Source organism: Rhea pennata, chromosome 5, assembly GCF_028389875.1.
Source record: "Rhea pennata isolate bPtePen1 chromosome 5, bPtePen1.pri, whole genome shotgun sequence".
In the NCBI taxonomy this organism is placed as follows: Eukaryota; Metazoa; Chordata; class Aves; order Rheiformes; family Rheidae; genus Rhea; species Rhea pennata.
In genome coordinates this window covers 42,438,676-42,459,282 of record NC_084667.1, presented here as the reverse complement: position 1 = coordinate 42,459,282, position 20,607 = coordinate 42,438,676, and the positions used below count along the sequence as shown (strand labels likewise).

At 53.8% G+C, this 20,607-nt stretch overlaps 2 protein-coding genes across 2 annotated transcripts; both read left to right on the top strand.

Moving 5' to 3' along the window:
• Positions 1–2,132: 2,132 nt before the first annotated feature.
• On the top strand, positions 2,133–5,542 carry LOC134140825 (ras-related and estrogen-regulated growth inhibitor-like). Its single transcript, XM_062576418.1, has 4 exons — positions 2,133–2,276; positions 3,844–3,900; positions 4,425–4,498; positions 4,705–5,542. Exons 1-4 carry the CDS (start codon positions 2,180–2,182, stop codon positions 5,188–5,190), a joined length of 714 nt encoding a protein of 237 aa, XP_062432402.1. The 5' UTR covers positions 2,133–2,179; the 3' UTR covers positions 5,191–5,542.
• A 1,775-nt stretch (positions 5,543–7,317) lies between these two features.
• Positions 7,318–17,499, top strand: LOC134140786 (SITS-binding protein-like). Its single transcript, XM_062576360.1, has 10 exons — positions 7,318–7,791; positions 8,974–9,145; positions 9,949–10,156; positions 10,312–10,462; positions 10,703–10,900; positions 11,393–11,661; positions 12,299–12,435; positions 13,554–13,675; positions 14,677–14,856; positions 17,326–17,499. Exons 1-10 carry the CDS (start codon positions 7,318–7,320, stop codon positions 17,497–17,499), a joined length of 2,085 nt encoding a protein of 694 aa, XP_062432344.1.
• Positions 17,500–20,607: the final 3,108 nt, after the last annotated feature.

Below are 20,607 nucleotides of genomic sequence, written 5' to 3'. Positions count from 1 at the left end.
AGTTACTTAATCCTGGTTTAATGGTAGCATTGATGGAGGAATAAGGGTCTAGTTTCATCCTGCCCAGCTCTTTGGACCACTCACCTGAGGCAGCACAGGTAGGAGTTGACTTATCCTCATCTCCTGCTAGAAGCAGAGGCAAATTTGATGCAGCTGCCAAGGGTGCAGTGGCTCCTGGAAGCATTTACCACAAGCTGGGATGAATCTGGGCCAAAACATATATGGGACTTGCCTGGGGAACCCAAGTGCCTACCGAGCCCTGCTCCCTTAGCCATGAGGGCCATGGGCAGCAGACTAGGTTTGATAAGGGGAAAATTAAGCATCCTTAATTTACAAAAAAGGTGCCTAGCTGTACTTCTTAACCTTATGTGGCAATGGAGACGCGGTATTGGAGGACCAGGGAGGGCCATGCTTATTTATTTGGGAAATTTCCATGTCCCTAGAGATCCACGCCTTTTAAAAACAGTTGCAGTTAAGGCAGGTAGAGATTCATAGCTTTGGGCAGTCAGATGCAGCTGGAATTGGCCAACATATTCAAAATATTGTTTAAGATGGACCAGCAGACATCTCATTTCTGTAGGAAGTCAGGCTAAAAATAGGAGAGGAACATAGCAGAGACTTTTTTTTCCTTGACGCTTACCCCCACCCTCCCAACTCCCAGCTAGGAATGAGCTTTTGTCCTCAAATCTGAGGATTAGAGTTTCTGTCATTTGCTTCTGGCCTCCAGATGTAGTGAAGGCACAAAATAGGTTTTTCATCAGCTTTGCAGAAACAGTGCAGGAGTGTGGTCGTTGTAAGCAAATGATGTGCAGAAGGATATGCTGGGAGCCATATGCTAGCTCGTGTCAACAAGATGAATTTCTGGACAGGGCCCGCTTGCCATGGGAAGAGCAAGCCTATATGTGGAAGAGTGCAGATGCGAACAGTTTTGGGCTCCCAAACTGCAGAGCAGGGGAGCGGAGTGGTTTGGAAGGAATGGACTGAAGAAATCTTGTGAGCTCAACAGCTTGGTGCTTGGTCCTATCTGCTTGGCCAGCAGCGCTCAGGGCTGAGTCACCCGCTCTCAGCATCTCCTCTCTGCCTTTTCCGCTTGCTTTTTTCTCCTTGGTGCACCCATGTGACCATCCCCCTCTCTAGCTAGAGCTTTGTCCCATTAGTGTTAATGGATATGGGTGTCCTGTTGGCTGCAGCAATGCTTTGATGTCCTTTTTCTCTGTTGAAGGTGAGACACCCACTTGACCTACTGGTTGTGTGCTAGTGTCTTCTGTAGGCACCAGCACAGCTTACTTTTGACACATGATATGGACTATAAATATAGGCCAGGTCTCATGTTACCTTGAATACAGTCCAGGCGCAGATGATCTGTGCTCTGCTGCAAGCAAAGTCACCCAGATTTGTCGGACAAAGAGATCCCCCGTGCCAGAGAGATGACTAAAGCCTTAAGAAAAGAGGCCAGACCCGTACGCACTCCCCTTAGTCAGGTCTCCTCTGCGCATGTCACCCGGACATCTGCTCCACAATGTGCGCGTCCTGGAGTCGAGATGTCGCCCATCGCCTCCCCTTCTTGCCAGGGCGAGTTCGGGCCGTGATCGCCCGCGTGCGCCTGCTCTGGCGGCTGCTCTGGACGCCCAGGCTCGTGCCCGTGAGCCCTTGCTCCGGGGCTTCTGCCAGGCACACCGCGAAGCTGGGCTGCAGGCCTGAGGCGAAATCTTGGCTCTTTGGTGCCGCTGGGGACCATAGCCCCCAGGTTTGCTGGGGGGGCCGGGCTTTGCTCCTCACCTTGCTGGCCCAGCCTGCAAGAGCTGCGGGGAGCGGAAGGTGGGTGGCAAAGTCAACGGCGCCTATTTATCAATGTGGCCGGTGGCACCCAGAAAGCGGCCCCTTGAGGCAGAAAGAGCCACGGGCGGGACATCTCGGGGGGGGGGTATTTTGGAGGTGGGGGGGCAGGTCTTCGTGGCCTTGCTTGCCCCCCCCGCTGGCTTCAGAGGGGCGAACCCGCCCCAAAGGCAGCTTTAGAGGAGCCCCCCGAGCGGGAGCAGAGCGGGGAAGGGGGTGTCACCGCAGCCCTGCAACAAGGAGGAGGAGGAGGAGGAGGAGGAGGAGGAGAAGGCAGCGGCACAGCCCGACGCCGCGGGGCGGAGCGCTGAGCCGCCACCGCCGCCGCTGCCCCGGCGCCGGCATGAGCTTCCCGCGGCCGCTGCGGCGCTCCGTGAGCCTGAGCCCGGCGCGCAGCCTGCGCCTCGTCGTGCTCGGCCAGGGCGCCGTGGGCAAGACAGGTAGGGAGGGCGCCGGGGCAGCGGGGGCCAGATCTGGGGCAACGCGGGAGGGAAAGTGGCTTTGAGGCTTCGCCGGCTCCTTGGAGTTTGTCAGGCTTGCACGGCTGAAGTTGTGTTTCCGACGGGCGCCGGCGAATCCCTTTCCGTGCTTGCCGGGGGAGCTCTCCTCGGCAGCAGGAGCGGAAAAAAATCGCCCGTCCTCCGCTCGCTCGGCGGCAGCTCGCTCCCCCGTCGGCGCTGCCGGTTGGAGGTCAGGAGCTTGCGATGCTTGAAATCGCAAGGAAGATGCCTAAATAAGGGCTGCCCCAGGCTGGCTAAGAGACCGACGGGTCAAATTCAGCCGAGGCAAAACTGCCCCCTCCAAGCCCCCCGGCGCGCCGGCGCTTCGTCCGGCAGGGCCGCTCGAGGCGCCCGGAAGCGCAAGGTGCCTCCTCCGCAGCCGCGCCGCCTCGCCAGGGCCGCCAAAGGCTTCCCGCGACCCCGGGGCGGAGGGGGAAAGCAGAGGTCCGATTTCGGAGATCCAAGGCGGGGGGGGGGGGAGGCTGGGAGCCGCCGTCTGGGCACCGCTTCGAATGGAAAGAGCCCTCAAAACCCAGGCGTCTGGAAGAGGAAAGAGTTCGGTCGCTGGCAAAAAGAGTTGGACTCTGGGGAGCAGCCGGGCTGGAAGCAGCTCACGAGGGAGCTTCGTGGTGGAGGCCGGGGGGGGGGGTTGGCCGGGCCGTTGCTGCCCTCGCGGCACTGCTACCGCCCCGTGCAACCAGCTGGATCTGACAAGCGTGAGCCGCAGCCCCGCGGCGGGCTGGCGATCGCGACCCGGCTCTGTAAACCAGCTGCCGGAGGCTCGTAAATCCGGCCCTTGCCTGGCGTCGGCTCCTGCCTGGTGCCATCGAGCCGGGGCTGATCCAGGACCGCACGAACCGTGCCGTGCTCCGGGCAGGTGGGTGATGGCGGGGGGGAAGCGCTGCCCACAAAGCGTTCACCGAAGACGGACGGGTGTTGCTAGCCGGTGTGCTGGCCCCGCCGATGCTGCGGTGCAAACGTGGCGCCGCGCGGCGCAGACCGAAGCCTAGCCGCTTCGGGGGTCCCCAGCGAGAGCCCGCCGCAGGGCTACTCGTGCGCCGGACGGAGGGAAAAAACTTCCTCACGTGGCCCCTCGGACGCACTTGCGCCCGTCTGCCTGCACGCGCCTCTTCCGAGCGGCAGCTCCCCGTGCGCCCAAGCCAGGTTTTGATCGCCACTGGCCACCGCTGGTTCCCCCTTGGCTTCGTGCACAGGCAGCGTTGCATCCAGGAGGCCACCTCCGGATGGAGCCACTGGCCAAGCGTTAGGAGATCTCAGGCGAGCCAGGAGGTGAGCGGCAGCGGTGCGAGCGTGATGGCTGCCTGCTCCGTCACGCTGGCCCGGCTCCTGGCCCGCCACCGCCACCTTTCCCAGGCTCTTCCCAGGCCCCAGCTCACGGCCGTTCGAGTTGATGATCCTAACTGGCTTCTTCTGTTGTGTTTTCTTTTGTTGTTGTTTTGTTTGCTTTTTTTTCTGTTTTTTTTTTTTTTTTTTTTGTTTTTCCCAGCATTAACTGTGAGGTTCATCACCAGGAGGTTCATCGGAGACTATGACCCAACCCTAGGTAGGTAAAGCCCTTCTTTATCCTTGCCCTTGCTCCCGCTGCCGAGGCTTCGGCATCCCTTTTCCGTCGTTTCCGGTGGTTGGCTAAGGCGAAATCCGCGGCGGAGACGTGGGCAGTGCACAAGCGAGTGCAGCACGCCTCCTCGGCCCCGCGCGGTTTGGCACGAGGAGGCTTTCATGGGGCAGGCAGGCGCCTGGGCCGCTGAACCAGTGGCTACGGCTTTTCCTTTTCTTTTTTCTTTTTCTTTTTCTTTTTCTGGGGTGTTTGGCTTTGCGGGAATTTTTGAGCACTTGCTCTTTGCAAACCGAGTCACTGCGGGAACATTTCAAAAAATGGCCAGTTGCTGGTCATGCATGTCTTTATTTACATATATATATATATATATGTCTATATATTTGCAATGGGGACACATGGCAGTGTCAGAGGCGTTTGCAGCGGGTGGCAGTCTGCTTCTCCGGTGTGGCTGGCAACAAAGCTGGCAGTACCTCTCACTCAATGTTTTTGTGTCTGTTCCCTCCCCCCAGAAATGATTTACAGGCACGTGGCTGTAATCGATGGGGACATGGTGCACTTTGAGATCCTCGACACAGCAGGACAGGTGAGGTGGGAAGCCCCCTGGGAGGGGTGCAAGCCCTGGCGTCCCGCTGCCATTGATCTGTGGCGTCCGAAACGCTGAGCCGAGCGCGCTTGCCTTGGAGGAAGGATGCTCGGGAGACACCAGCTCTGGGTTTATGTCTCCTAGCATCACCTCCAGCATGGCTGCAGTGCCTTGCGTGAATGTTTGCCGCTTTCCTGCCCCACCAGGAGGAAGACTCCCTGCAGATTGAGGAGAAGATCAAGTGGGGCGACGGCTTCGCCGTTGTGTACTCGGTGACGGACCGCTGCAGCTTTGATGAGGTGGTGCGCCTCTGCTTCCTCATCAACCACCTCCACGGCAGCCCCAAGCGTGGCAGTGCTGGTGACCAGCCGCCCATCGTCATCGTGGCCAACAAGAAGGACTTGCAGTACGACCGCATGGTGTCCACCGAGGAGGGCGAGAGCCTCGCCAAGGCCTTGAAGCTGCCTTTCTATGAGATCTCCACTCGTGACAGCTACGAGGAGACGGTGACCGTATTCGGTGCCCTCTACCAGGAGCTCATGAGACAGGGGCATTTCTCCCCGGGCTCCTTTAAGAGGAGGACCGCATCGAAGCTGATGGAGAAGATCCCCAAGATGCAAGCGAGCTCCACCTTGACGTCAGCGGGCCGAAGCCTCAGCTTCAACTCCTTCAGGGACTACATCCCTGAGTGAGCATCCCTGGGCAGGCACCGGCAGTGAGGGACACGTCCCCTGGCCACCCTCACTTGAGGGTGAGCTTGCCGGGCCAGGTCCGTGGCAGCTGCGACAGGTGTTTTGGAGACCTCTTCAGGCCCAGAGCGGGTTTTCTGCCCCATTTTTTTTTTTTTTTTAATGTGGATTGACTGGGAAGATGCACCATGTCCTCACCTCCTTTCTCTTCTTTCTCCTCCCTCTGCTCACCCCAAATGCCTGTTAATCCCTGGCTTTTCTGGAAAAAAAAAAAAAAAAGCATTTATTACCATTTCAAGCTCCCCAGCGCTCTCTCCTTGGATGCCACTGTAAATAAAATGCAATATCGTCTGCAGCGAAGGCAACACACGTTGCTCTCCCTGCCTGGGCTGAAGGTGCCTGGGTGTTTTTGGGCCATGGGGCAGCTGTGGGTTCAGCCACCGTCGCCGCGCACAGCAGCCACGCGCAGCAGCCGCGCAGATCTCAGCAGCTGCCCTTAAAGCAGCGCTGAACCGCCGCGGCGCAGCGGCGGCGGGGGGAAAGTCGGGAGCGGGCACGGCGCCGCGGGCCCCCCACCGCGTGCCGTTGCTAATTGCCGAAAGGGAAAGGGCAGCAGGGCAGTGGGCTCCCCCGTGGGTCCTGTTTGCAGCCCCTGGGGTGGGGTAGGGGGACTATTAAAAGTGATATTTAATCTATTTTTGTTATTTTTTCCCGGGGTGGGGGGGTGATGCAGAAGGAGGGCTGCAGTTTGCTCTGCCCAAGGGCCCCAGTAAGGGCTCAGGGCTACGAGCAAAGCCCTGGAGCGGCAAATCCCTTTTGGTGCTGTGCCTCAAGTGCCTGTCCCCGGGGGGGGGGGAAGGGGGGCACAAGGGGAGCTGGGGGGTCCTGGGAGCTGCCAGCAACTTGCAAGCATATATATATATATTTATTTTTTAAGAGGGTTTGTCCTTGATTTAGTGGGATTTTTTCTTTTTTTACTTTTTTTTTTTTTTTTTTTTTTTTTTTTTTTTTGCAGTTTCACTGTCCTTCCCACCACCCCAGTGATCCAGCAGATGGGGATATCAGCCCGGCACCGGGATAGCTCAGCGCTGCCAGGCTGCTCCCGCTCTCCTGGGTGGAAAAAGTGCCAATTCCCCCCCCCCTCCCCCCTTAGTTTTGGCAAACCCATCCATGTCTCTTTTTTTTAAAAAAAATAAATAAACGAGCCTCCCCGGTGCCGACGAGGCGTGCCGCGGAGAAGCTCCGTCCCTGGCACGCCGCGGCTTCGGGAAAATATTGACGGTGAGGGCCGGCCCGGCGGAGCGGCGGCTCGGCCTCTGCCGGAGGCTCCGCGTGCCTACGGGCACACTCCCAGCCCGAGGGGCACGCCAGGCGCCGGGGCGCTTGGGCTTTATGCCGACTGCTTGGTGATCACGTCTTACTAATTATTTTACTAAATAATTCCATTATTATCCATCTGGGTCCCGAGAAATGGTTCATAGCATCTTTGGCGGGAAGAAACACCACTTCTCCCCCTTTTTTTTTATCCCCCCCCTCCGGTATTTCAGCCAGTGCTCGGAAGCAGTAGCGCTGTGTGGTGCCATGGCTTCCTCCTGGGTGAGTTCTCAGGTGTCTCACAGGGTTGATCCCGAGCTGCCACCTCTTGGGTACCTGTTTTTTTCACATGTGGGGCACCGGTGGGAAGCTTGCATGAATTCCTTTTTTTTTTCGGCTGTTCCCCTGGAAAGAAATGCCCTGCTGTAGCTAAAGGTAAGCGCAGCCTGGCACGGACTGAGCTCGGCGGCGGCACGCGACACCTCGTCTGAGGTATCGCTCTTGGGTGCCTTCGGATCAAATAGCCTCGGCCATCAACGTCCTCCCGCGGCGGCAGCCGGCGCTTCGCTGGCCGGCGGGGAACAGAAGAGAAACCCAGCTTTAGCCTCCACAGCGGTGGGGAGGAGCTGCCAAAGGGAATATTTTTCACTTTATTATTGCAAAGAGGGATTGAAGTTTAATTTTTTTTTTTTGCTCTGTTTTTCTATCCTTTGGGAGGGAGGGGAGTAATCTGAGGCGGAGCGGTCCTCGGTTTTGCTGCGGCGCGCGGCCCCGGCCGGCAGCGAGGCGGGAGGCGAGCGCGGCGCCCGGAGCGCCATGCCGCCGGCGCCCGCCAGGCCCCTGGGCCAGCCGCCGCCGCCGCTGTGGGAGCCGGCCTCGACGGAGCCGCGCGAGCCGTGGCGCGGGGCCGTGGCCTGCCTCGGCGTGGCCGTCTTCTTCGCCCTGACCATCGGCGTGGTGTCGTGGCAGGCGGCGGAGACGCCGCGGCGGGCCTGGCTGCTGCGGGGCCCCGCGGCCGGCCTGGCCTGGGAGCGCCGCGCCGGCGCCCTGCTGCTGCTGCGCCGCGGGGCCGGGCGCCCGCTGGCCGCCGTGGCCCCGGCCGCCGGCGCCGCCGCCGGGCTGCCGCCGCCCCTCGACCGCTGCCGCCCCGACGGCAGCCGCTTCTGCGGCGCCTGGGACGAGGCGGCCGAACTGCACGTGTCCCTCGAGGAGGAGGAGGAGGAGGCGCCCGGCGCCGCCGAGTGCTACGGCCTCGCCTGGACCCCGCTGCGGCCCGGCGCCGTGCTGAAGGTAACGGCGAGGGGAGAGGCGCCCCGCACGCGCTCGCGTTTAGGTGCAATGGATCCAGGCTTCGAGGGGCCTGGGGGGGGGGGGGCAGGAGAGCCGGCAAAGAGCTTTTTTTTCTGGCCGCAGACACGATGCGGCTGCTCAGCACGCTGAGATTTACGGGGGTTTGGCGCCCGCAGCCTCCGGTCTGCCTCCTCGGTGGGGGGGAGCAGGGCCGCTACCAGCAATGCCGAGGCGGGGAGCAGAAAAAATACCGAAGCAGTTGGATGCCGTCGGGATGCTCACTGGGCTGCAGGGGAGGGAACGGGACGGGGCGCCCGAGGAATTTTTTTTTACTCGTCGGCCAAAAATTGCCCACGGACGGTGACAGCGGCTGGCAGAATGTGCCTGATTCAGAGAAAGATGAAGAAGTCTTGGGGGGAGGGGGCTGCTTTTTCTTCTTTCTTTCTTTTTTTTCCCCCCCTTCTTCTTCCCCCTAGCTGGTGCGAACAGCTGAGCTGAAACCTGGCCCAGCTCTTCCGCGCCTCGAAGCTTTCCACTTTAATAATTCAGCTCTCCTTTCCCCGGCCCTCGGGGAGACTTAACCTCTTCCTGCCTCGCTGGCAGAAAGGAGCGCTGCGAAGCTGTCGCCCCCTTGTCACAGCTTGACGGTCCGGGAACTCGGGGGCAGAGGAGCGAGAAAAGCTCTGCATTTTGCCCTTCGGAAGCATTTTCCGCTCTGCCTGGGGCTGCTCGGCTCAGGATAAGGCCTGCTGCGATGTCAGGGTGCTTCATGTGGATTTTCTTTGTTTTTAAGTTCCATCTGTCTACAACTGTGGGGCACTTAGGGGTATTCTGTGTTTGCCTTTTTTTTTTTTTTTTTTAAGTAAGAAACTAATTTTGAAGGCACGTATTTTTTTTTATTATCCCTGTGACGAGACTCTCATTTTCCTCCATCCGGCTGCATGTTGAACTCAGGCATAAGGGCAAAAGGAAGCAAAAGTAGCTTAAAATTACAAAATTAAGACTTTTGTGGTCTTAAAGGTAAGCCAAGTGCATAAACTGTGCTCTCGACTTTTGTTAGGATTATTTTTTTCTCCTCCCTTTTCCCCTCTTTTCACACTGCTTGATAATTTTAAATAAAATCCACAGCGTGAGGGGCAGCTGGGGGCACAGGGAGGCTCACAATGCTCTCTTCGGCTGCAGGATTGCTTCTCCATGGCGAATGTCTCCTGGTACGGTGGCGCCGGCGTCCGCGCCCCACGCTGGCTGCTGAACGATGTGGATGCCGAGCCACAGCCCTTCGTTATCAGCGACTTCAGCCGAAACCCTGGTGGCTACGGGCCCGTGCTGGAGGGATACTTTTTGGGATCGACAGGTGACTGCTTCCTTTATTCCCTGATTTCCTATTGCCACTGGCGCATAAATGGCGCTTGGGCTACTTGGATTATTCTGGGGTTTCTGCCTGCTTCCCTGAAGATGCTGCTCTGATGCAGTTCCTGGGTTCGATGCAATCCCTGGGTTCAATGCAGTCCTGCGAGCCCTACCAGCTGTTTCTCACCCCACAGCCGAATGGCTTGAATTTTCCTGTAGCTTTTTTTTACCCCAGCGTCTGACAACATGATGCTGCCCCTGAACTGGGATGCAGGAGAGGAGGCGCGGGGATACGGGTCTGTCTGCTCTCGGCTCCGACAAGAGCTGGAACAAACCTCATTTCCGAAGGCGGGGGGGGGGAGGGGGAACAAAAGCCCTTCGCCCGGGGTTTTGCATGCTGTGAGCCTTGAGTTACAACCGGGATCAAACAGCAGCCAGACTGCAAAGCCCGCCAGGCGCAGACTGGGTTTGCACCCCTACGCAGGAGATGCAAGCCCATCACGGGGAGCAGATTAGCGTGGCGGCGGCGGGGGAGCTGGTGCGGCGAAATCACATGAGTGGGCTCACGAGGAACAGGCCAAACAAGCTGTCCTGTCCCACCGAGCTGGCTCCGGCACCCACGGCTCGCCTCGTTCCTGCCCACTTTCATACTAAGGTGGAGAGGCAAATAGCGACTGCGCGCAGCAGCAGTGATTGCCTTCGTGGCTGGGGGCGATTTCATCCTCAGGAGCCTTTGCGGTGCGGGAGAAGAGCTGGGAAATCACCGCAATGCACTTCTACCCCCCCCCTTTTTCTTGCCCCCCCAAGGTGTGACAGTGATGGTGGCGCCCGACATGCCCCTCTTCCTCTCGGTGGAGAGCAACAGGCACTTCTGCCTCGAGAGCCCCCCCGGCAGCCCCGTGCCAGCCCTGCGCTACCGGCTGTGTGCCAGCGCGGACGTCGCCGCGGCCCACCGGCACGCGGGCAGCCGGCTCACCCTGCGGCCCCGGCGCCCGCCCCACGCAGCCCTGCTGGGGTAAGGCTGGCTCCCCCACCGCCCCCAGTGGGGCTTGAAACCCAGTTTCCTAGCCCCCTTGGTTCGTCGCTGAGCTTGCCTTGCCCTAGTGCGGCCAGAGGGCCAGCGTGGATGTTAACCCCCCCCATTCCCACCCTGCCTTCTCCACGACGCAGGTTGCCCATCTGGCAGTACCACGGCCCCGGGGGCTCGGCCACTAAAATCAAGCGGGGCCTGAGAGCCTTCTCCAACCGACTGCAGCGGCACCGTCTCAAGGAAGGACTCTTGGCCCTGGGCGAGCGCTGCACTGCCGCCCTTGCTGACACGGTACGTCTCGCCCTGCCCGCAGCCGGCCCGGCTTTGATCCTGAGCCGCAGCACTGACACCTGTCCTTTGGCCGTGGTGTCGGCACGCCATGGGGTTTCACCTCTGGGCTGAGGAGGAGTGTGGGAGGGCAACGGAGGTGGCAATCACCAGGCAAGGAATTTTTAGATGCAAATGCACGCTGGTGGGTTTTGTGGCAGACACGGTCGATTTTTTTCTCCACTCTGCCTTTCTCCCCTGCAGGACCAACAGAGTGTGCTCATGGAGGGAAGGAAGCGACGCAGTGCAAAACATGCCTGGGACCTTTCCATGATCAAGCCCATGAAGCTCTCCATAACTTTGTCCCCATACACCAGCATCGCCTCGCCACTGTTCCTGAGGTCCCTGCAGAACGACACGTTGAGCTACTGGCTGAGCTTGCGCTTGCACCCCGAGGGCTCGGTATGAAGCGCTGCCCCAGCCACTACGCTGCTGCTCATGCCATGGCACAAGCTCTTCGGCCTGAAGTCAGAAGAAATCAAAATTTTTTGTATTTTCCTGTGTGCTCCATCACTAGTCAGCGGTGCTGAAATACTGGCACTCACTTTGCATGTGCTCGTGCAAAGCGCAGCCACGTCTTGGTGGCTTGACCTTGGCAGTTCCCTACCTAAACCCTCCTCCCCTGGTCCGTCTTGGTGGTGTTACCCAGTCTGCCTCCTGATGGACCCTTGTTTTCTCTACAATGTTAAAAGTTAAATAATAGCAGTGCTGGTTTAGACAGGGCCCTTGGCTCCATGGGCCACCCCACGGCTGAGAGTAAATTATACAGCACGCTCGAATAGGGTGCTGAGATTTAGAAGTGCCTGGGACTGGCTGCTAGAGAGCCAAGTTGCATCACCGGGATGAAGGCTATACATTAACACATGGTCTAAATACTTCCATCCTCTGCCGCAGGTCCCGCTGCTCACCCATTGGAAAGGGCAGCTTTCCACCCGCCTCAACACGACCAGTGAGGCTGCGGTGAGTTGGTTCCTGGCACGAGCCAGGCACTTGCAGCAGGTGCTGGGCGCCGAACACGCAGTGCTTGAAGGTGCCGAAGGCAACGCCTACTTTGAGCAGGGTGTCCAGCCGCCCACCGAGCTGGAGGGTGATCACTACGCTGGGGCACTCGCCGCCATGGCCGTGGCACTGGGCAATGCCACCATCATCACTGCTGGCGCCAGGTGAATCCTTGGGTGGGAAGAGGCTGAGGGACCCCTCTCAGGACCCGGGGAAGCAGTGGGTGGGCAGTCCTGGGGCAGGGTTGTTCTCATATGCCCCCTTCTTTTTTAGGAGATTTTTTTTTTATTGTTATTTTATTATAATAATATTATATAATTTTAAATTGTTATGTTTTAGAGCATAAAGATGCATCTGGGTGTTGTCACCTTTCCAGTGCAATCTTCAGATAACTGCAGCTCTTGCAGGAAGAGTGTGAATTCTAGAGTCTTGGACAAATCCCCATGTTGGTAATTGCTCGTGACAGCAAAGAAATGCAGTTTGCTTGGTTTTTATCCTTGCATAACCCGCAGCAGGGTTAATTAATAGTTGTGGGAAAACGCAGCACTGCTTTCATGCCACTTCGGAGGCAGCCTTTGCCAGAGTGTGGCCGCAGCTGGAGTACCCACTGCAAGGAGTCAAAGCACAAGCAGGGACTTCTTGGCAGCCGAGGGTCAGGAGCAGCTTAAAGAAGATTTATTAGGGACCCCAGATGCCTTTTTAATGCACTTAAATCTAGAAAAGTACTATTCCTAGGAGGCCTCCCTGCCCCTTGTTTATATATGAGAGCCCAGTCCAAAGACTCGCACTTGCGCCTCCCAGGTCGAGTCACCTGCCGCTCTTTGTGCGGATGAGCCCGCTGCGCTCAGACTGGAGCCACGCCGGCTTGAAGGGGCTCATCCCTGCCGCGCTGCACTACAGCCTCCTGGGCTACAACTTCTTCCTCCCCGACGCAGTAGGTAAGAACTTCTCGTGGCACCTCTTGACACGAAGCACGGATTAACTGAGGAATGGAGAAAAAGAAAAGAAAAAAGTCACGAGTTTTAATAGGCAGCTTTTCATACTCACGTGTCAGTGGTGGGCCTAAAGAAACTCCAGCTGAAAAATGAATAAAATAAGGAGGCTCATGCTAGGGCACAAATTTGAGGTCTTCAAAGCCTGAAATGCTTCCAAATGCTTAAAGAGGCGAGTGATTGCTGAGGTGTTTTGGGATTCTCTGGAAAGCCTATGGGCATTTTCCAGTACCAGATCTTTCCTGGTAGTGAGAAGAATACACGCCTAACATGGCAGCAGCGCTAATCTGAGTTTGTATTTCTACCCCAAAGCTCAAGATCCTTAAATAAGAACATTTTAAAAGCTCAAAAACAATTCCTTAATCAGGGCCAAGTGGCTCATTTCCCCCCTGAGCCTCTTCTCGGAGGTGACAGTATTATTTAAAACTCCCCACAAATACTCAGTTTGCGGCAGAGGGCCAGCAATCAGAGGTTGGCAGCCAGCAAAGCAACCCTGCAAACAGGGGGTGGTTGAGCAGTTTTGAACTTGGCCTCTATTTTTAGCCCGCTTTCCTTAGAAAACAAGCCTTACTCAGTCGCGCGTCCCTCTCAGACCCTCCTAATAAATTTTGAACCCATTGGTTCCTTTCGGAGCCTTTCTAGGGAAACTCTAGCCTCAGGGTTTTTTGGTAGTGGTTTAAATCAAATCTAGACCCATTACTTGGTGGGGTTTTTTATTTTTCTTTTTCCCTTCTAAGCCTCTGTCTGGTATTTCAGAGGGAAATTGGAAGTTGCTGCTATTCACACTGGTGGCAGCCTCTGGTGTCACTACAGCACCACACACCTCTGAAAAGAGAAAGCGCACGTGCAAAGCTTGCTTCCTTAGCAATTGCTGCAACCCCTTTTTTGCAATATACTACTAGGATTTAGGAGCTGTCCCCTGAGGTGCTGTCCCCAGCACATATCCATTATCCTAAAACAGACAGATTTTTAATTGGCATCTGCTATTTGGGTGCAAGGAAGGAACCAGGGTGGGGAATTGGGCGCCTCTTGCAAGCGGATCTCGGCTCGCCTGTCCCCGGCAGGAGGGACCCTGGCCAGCGAGCTACCGGTAGACCAAGAGCTGTACGTGCGGTGGCTGCAGATCGTGACGTTCCTGCCTGTGATGTCCTTCAGCACACCGCCGTGGGCCTGCTGTGACGCCTGGGTATGTCCCCACTTTCCTGCAGCTTGCCTGGCGCCTATCGGCTCTGGCGGAGTGCAGTGGGACCCATGGCCAGTGCAGAGCACCTGCTTTGGGTTGCAGCTGGTCAGAGCTTCGTTGCTGCAGCTGAGGAGCCCCTTGTGCATTTTGCAGCCAACTCAGCTTTTGCAGTTAGTCTCCTAAAATCTGTGAAAAGTCCCTGAGAGCTGTATTTAGGGCACATCATTGCCTAAATGTCTGCCCAATTCTTGCTGGTGGTGCAGGAATACCTCCAGGCATGCCAGGGTGTATGGCTACCCATGAAGTCAGACCTTTGTATGCTCTCACTCTGATGTTTGATCCAAATTGCTGGGTACTGCAAGCTTTCCCAGCTTGTGCCTGGCTGCTCTGCACAGTTTGGTGCTTGGGAATAGAATCACCTGTGGAAACTACAGCTGTCTTCACACAGGTACCTAATTCCCTTTTGGTGCTGAAAGCAAACTGGAGACTTTTTTCTTTAATTAAAGTTTTATTAAAGAATTAATACGTACACTGTAGATTTATTTATTTTTTTAATGAAAGGATGCTGGCGGCATTTTGTGAGGATGTTGCCCTTAAAACTGCTGAAGGGGAGAGCGAATCTTAAAAATTCAAAATGGGGAATAGAAGACAAAGACTCTCTGCCGACAGTAAAAGACTTCATTGCTCTGGTTAAAGGCGTATGTTGCCTGCTAGTAGCTATCCCTTGACCCTGTGGGTCATATATAGGCATTACCCACTGTACCAAGCCTGCTTGCCCCGCGTTGTCTGGCACGACTTTATCGGGATGTTACAATTCAGTGGTTTAGGCTTTTGTCCCTTCCTGCAAAGATACACACATGTATATACGTGTGTGTATATATATATATATATATATATATATATATATATGTATGTATGTATGTATATATGTATAGTATTTCTTTTTCTTTTTGTTCGTTTTGCTATCTATTGGATGCAGGAACGTGTTGTGACTTTCCCTGCAGGTTCTGAATCTCACTAGGCAATGCATCCGGAGGCACCGGGACTTTGTTGCTCCGCTCATCATAAAATACAGCCAGGACTGGGTGGCGTGGGGATATCCCATCTTCCGGCCCGTGTGGTGGCTCAGTCCCATGGATCCAGCTGCCTTCACGATAGAGGATGAATTCCTCATTGGAGATGAGGTGAGAAATATTATTGAGATACCTGGCACAGGTTCATCAGGAACTCATCCTTGTTTTGATGCAAGAGTAGTTTGTGTTGCTGAGTTGGCAAATGCAGACAGATGTTGCACTAGGCTTTCCTCCCTCTACCCCATTGCTGCCACAGCTGGCTCAGGCTTGGGAATAACAATCCTGCTTGCAAACCAAGGTTTGCTATGGAATATGTTGTTTACTGAGTAGCTTTGCTCTGAAGTTTTCTACTGGAAGAAGAGCCTGGAATTTTGGCTCTCATTGTGATATTAATTATAATTACAAACAAGCTAAAACTTATGTCCTTCCCCAAAATTGCTCAAGTTGAAAACCCTCAATGCAATTGAATTGGACAGTGCCAGCACAGAAATGTGGGCTGCATTAGCGAGGCAAGATTCTTGCTCGAGACAGCGCAAACTCCAGAACAGAGGTTGAAGCAGCTTCAGACCTCCTTAATGGGATTTAAAAGCTGGGGTTTGCCTGAAAGCTTCCCAAATACAGTCAAGCGCGGTGTTCACTATTGAAGTATTGCTGGGCCAAGCAGTTCTGATGAAGCAAGAAGTGAGTCTGGCAAACAGCTCACTTGTTCTTCTGGAGCAAAAGGAACAGCAATGCCTGATCAGGAATGAAATTTTTTGGAATGAATCCCTCTTCAGGTTTATACAAGTGCTTTTGGGAGGCGGTAGGGCTGCAGCGGCTGGGGCATTTTGATCCATTACTAGGATTACCAGGCCTTAAAACTGGATTTAATGTAGCTGGAATTTAATATTCTGGCATTGCTCACCAGCAAATTTCCAGAGGGTTGACCTCTATCAAGCATCTCTCTTATGAGGAAAGAAAATCTCCATGCCTCGCTGCTCGGCAGTGATGTCTGGCTGGCAAAAAAAAAGGCGGCCGCAAGAGGCAGGGAAAAGCCAAGCACCACTGCCAAATATGAGCTTTAGATACACTATGAGAGCCAAAGACCGCGCCACAGTGTGAGCCAAATAACAGCAGCATCCCTTGCACCAGTAACCAGGGGTTCACTGATCCACAGACGGCCTACCCTGGTTTCTCTTTCCAGGTGTTTTCTTCCTGTAGTGGCTTTCCTACATTTTTTTTCCTCTTGCCATCGCTTCCTTAATCATGACACACACCTAGTTCTGCACAAATACAATTCAAACCTCCAAGGTCCAAATGGCTTTAGCCAAAGCAACTGTTTTTCTTTTTCTTTAAAAAATGGCTATGATTTTCTTGCAAAATTCTTCATTTAGGGTCCTGAAAAGCTCATTCAGTTTCTGAAGTGAAATAACTTAGTGGGAATAATATTCTCAAAATTGTAGAAACTGCTTTTTTACCTTGCAGTAGTGGGGAGGAAAACACCTCAGGACCCCTCTGTCAACTTGGCAACTTCAGCAATTTAGAAGTGCTCTTCTCCTATAAATTAAATTAAAAAAAAAAAAAAAAAAAAAAGAGGTGTTTTGAAAAATATTTGAGGATATTGGGCAGCTAAATGCCTTGGATCTCAAAAGGAGCTAGGTGCTTTGCTCTGTGTCACTGCTTTCCAGGAGCCTCCCCTTGTGTCCAAAGAAGAATAAATCAAATGGGAATACATCCCTTGAGTGCAAGATTTTCCCATAGAGTTTATGAGACCCATACCAACAAATTAATCTGAGCAAGTTAAACTTGGATCTTTCTCCAAGCGAGGGGAGCTGGGAAGAGAAGGTTAAGCCAGACAGACAGCAGCAGGAAGCAGAAGGGAAGGAGAGGAGGGAGCAGGACATGCTGCCTCAGTTAGCACATAGATAGGACAGCAGCTCGGTGCACGAGTGCTGGCGAGCTGCTGGGCAAGCAGGGCCAGCTGTATGTTGGCATGGGAGTTACCCATTCTTGGCCTCTTTCCTCTTTGCTGTCTATTTTTCCAGTTTTGAAGCCCTCTCCTCTGGCAGCCTAGGGCTAAAGCCTGCTGAAGGAAATGGGGGCTCTTCTCTCATCCTTAGCAATGGGTTTTTCTAATTGAAAGACAAGTTTCTGCCTGACTTCTTGCAAGACTATATATATAGGACTAACTGATTTTAAATGGTGACACTGAGACATCTGCATTGCAGGCTCATGGGAGCAAAGAGAAATTCCCAAATCTGCCATGAATTTGCTACGTGATGTGGGCATGGCAGTCTTTCCTCGAGTTTAATATAACTTTCATCTGTCCTGTCTAGCCTGATGGAGCTGCCATAAAGGGCATCCTGTGCCAGCCCCATCCCAACCGCCGCACCAGGCACAGTTACTGACTGTGATTGTGCTGCCTACATCTGCTCTATCCTGTTCGACTTGCCTGGAAACAGGGGTTTTTTTTGTGTAGGAAATGCCAAGTTTCCTAAGTTTTCTTATTTCAGAATTTCAGTCCTTGTTTCTTTGTAGTTGCTCGTGGTTGCCTTCAGGTAATCCTACATGTGCTGGAAGCGCTTCTCTTCTCAACTGCAGGTCCTGGTTGCCCCGATAACTGAAAAAGGGCAAACGTGGAGGGACATCTACCTGCCAGGAGGAGGGTGCCTGTGGATGGACACCAACACGGCCCAGGTGTTTGATGGAGGAACTGTCCTCAGGAATTACTCTGCCAGCCTTACAGAGGTGCCGGTTTTTATAAAGACCTCCTAGATTTGCAGACTGTCACAGCTTTCCGACGGTTTACCTCCTTCTCACGAGAGCAGCACTGGCCAAACATGCTCGCTCTTCCTTTAAAGACGAATTCACCCCATTTGCACTTTTCCAAGAACTTTTTTTTTTTTATTTCAGTAGAAATTATTCAAATCTTTTATTATTTGCTATTATTCTAAAATAGCGAAGATACAGTAGGAGCTTTGGCACAAATATACATCCATGCAGAATGTCAGCCCATCTTTTTCCAGGGTTTTTGCAGAGAAATGTTTGTGTGCATCTGTTCAAGCAGGCACATTCAGCATTTCCAGGTTCTTGGCACCCTGTTCAAAGACGTTGCCCTGCCCAGACTGTGGATTACCCAAAATCTGAGATAAATGAACCTCAGGTTCTGCCAGGATTGGATTTCTGCTGCATTAAAAAAAAAAAAAAAAAAAAAAAGGAGAGAGAGAGAAAGATATATATATATAGGAAAATGTGTGATAAATGTAGATGTATGATAGCTCTATTCATGTGCGTGGACATTGCATATGCTGACTCTACCTTCTTATCCGATCTGATTCTGTATATGATCCATCAGGAGAGTCTTCGGTGGTGAGATCAACTTTCAGAGTTATCGGATAATGGCAAAAGTGGGTAGACTCTAGGTCTAGTGGAGGCCAATTTCTTTTGAAAAAAATCAGATCAATCAAGGCAAGAAGAAGGTCTAACAGAGCACAGTTTCAACAGACAGCATGATGGCCCACCTCGAAAAGAAATACTCAAAGCAGACCAGTTCCAAGTGCCTGAAGAAGTTTGTGCAACACCGGCTGGCATCACCTATCTCTACAGTTTGCAAAACTGTTTGGAAAATCTGATTTGGTTATGTCAAGGGGAGATGCCTTAGTCATGTTAAGTGAAAAAGCCAGAAAGCAGATGGTAAAGGACAAAGATATGCAGATTGGCAGCAGGCATCGCAGATGAGGAGCCGCATGCAATGCTGACAGGCTGTGTGGGGACACATGGCATTGGGAAGCTGGACTGTTCCCTACCCTGCAGCACCTTGGCCATGCCTTTGGGAACAGCCCTGAAGTGTTTATTTTGGAAACCAGCAATGTCACTGTCTGAAGTACATGGCTGCAAGGGCAGGCACTTGGCTGCAGTGTCTGGAACTGGCAGAGCTGCCTGGCAGCGCACTGCAATTTCTGCACCCAGGAGGGTACATACAAGGATTTTCTGTGGCGTTAGGCGCGCTCAGCAGGATCTATTCCTAGTGACTGGCAAACATGGGACATATTTAGAAGCTAGCAATAGCAAACACAGCTTCCAAGTGCGTCCCAGTGGCTCTACCCAGGGGGTTGCTATACTGGGGGAGAGGAAACTCTAATAGCAGTGTTGTGAATCATGCACTGTCTTCTCTTTTGCATCTCCCCTGCTTCAGCTTTGCCTCCATTTGCAGCAGTACTTACCATGCTGGTCTGCCTGGAAGCAAAGGAGCAGATTCACAGGCAAGGTGCAGTGCATAGCTTTGCTGCAGACTTGTTGATACCAGGAGCAGCTTGGCCAGCTTGGGATTTTTTTCCTTGGAAAAAAGCTAGGTCAGAGTTTTTTATACTTTATGGAGAGCCTTCAGGGTGCAGTGGAATGTGGGAGATCCCAAGCATCACAGGGGACAGACAGGATGGGAGAAGAGGGCAAGAGCAGCAGGTTACATTGTGGTCTAGCACAGGGAGGACTTGCACCAGCTCATCCACCCTTGGCATCCTTCTCTCAATGCAGAGGTGACCTCTTCACCACTGTGCTTTGGATTTTTGGTAAAAATAAGCCCCAAAGGTCCAGGCTACGTGCCCACTGGGCTGTCTTGTGTGCTTAGCATGCACAAAAGAGCCTGGCATCCACTACCTATGGAGCCCATGCTCCATGGGGATACCCATTAAGCCCAAGCAATGAGCTTTCCAAAATCCATTTCAGCCACAACAACAAATGAACAGGAAGAAAGTTCATTTTGTGCCTTGGCTGCTCTGAGATCTACATGGCAAACTCCAAAGTGCCTAAGCCAGAGCTTTTCACAATTTGCTTATTTTTGTGCTTTCTTCTGATTGTTCCTTGTGGTGCAAGTGAAACCCTGCATGGCTGTCCTTCCTCCATTCAGCAGAAAGCATCTCAATGGGCAAAGTAGATGTTTGCCGTGCTGGATAAGCATTTAAAGGGATTTTATTAGGTGCTCAGTAACCTGAGTTATGAATCCAGGTAGATGTCCAGGAGTGCTCCCTAGTGCTCTGGCAGACAGCAGCTGAGGCTACTACGGAAAACTGGCGGAGAAAAAATCCAAACGCCTCCTCAGAAGCATGTCTCCTCTTTTTCCTTGTTTGCTGCGGTGTGGCTGTGGGTTTTAGTTTACATCCAGGATATGTGCATGTAAATGGAAATTTTGTGGCTGCTCCTCCTGCCTGTGGCCACAGTCCCTGGCTGTGCAGAGGGGTCCTGGCTGCAGGGGCAGCTGCAGGGAAGGGAGACAGTGTGAGTGTCACTGAGAGCTCTCCCTCGATCTGTGGGTAGCTCTCTGGCTGTAATTACGACGTCTCAACCTCCCCTTGCAGCTTTATTCTCTCTTTCTTACTGTTAGCACAAGACAGCAGGGAGGGTAACGTGAGGGCTGGGAGAGGAGCTCCACAGGAGCCAGGCGCCAGCAGGAGCAGCACTGGCTGATCCCACTGCTGCTGTCTCTGAATCCCAGGGGAGGGAAAACAAGGGAGTGGATATGCTCTTACCAGCACTGCCAAGGCACTTAGTGGCGGCTGGCTGCTCTTTGCAGGCATGTTTTTTTTTCTCAGAGAACAACAAAGCACAAGCAGAGCTGGCGACGCAGGGCCAGGTTCAGCGGCATTATTATTTAAGCAGAAACGCTGATCCTTGGGGCTGTTGTTTGCTGCCTTTCGCTTGCAGCATTTGAGGCTTGCCTTGCAGTATAGATCATACTTCTCGGGGAACCGAGGGCTCAGCTGAGGGTCAGCTTTGAATCAGGCACGTGACCTGAAATGAATTCAGATGATCTGGATCTTGGTTTTGGACAAAACCCCCAAAACTCTGGCTGCAGGTGGCCTCAGAGGAGATGGAGTGTGTGTCTCC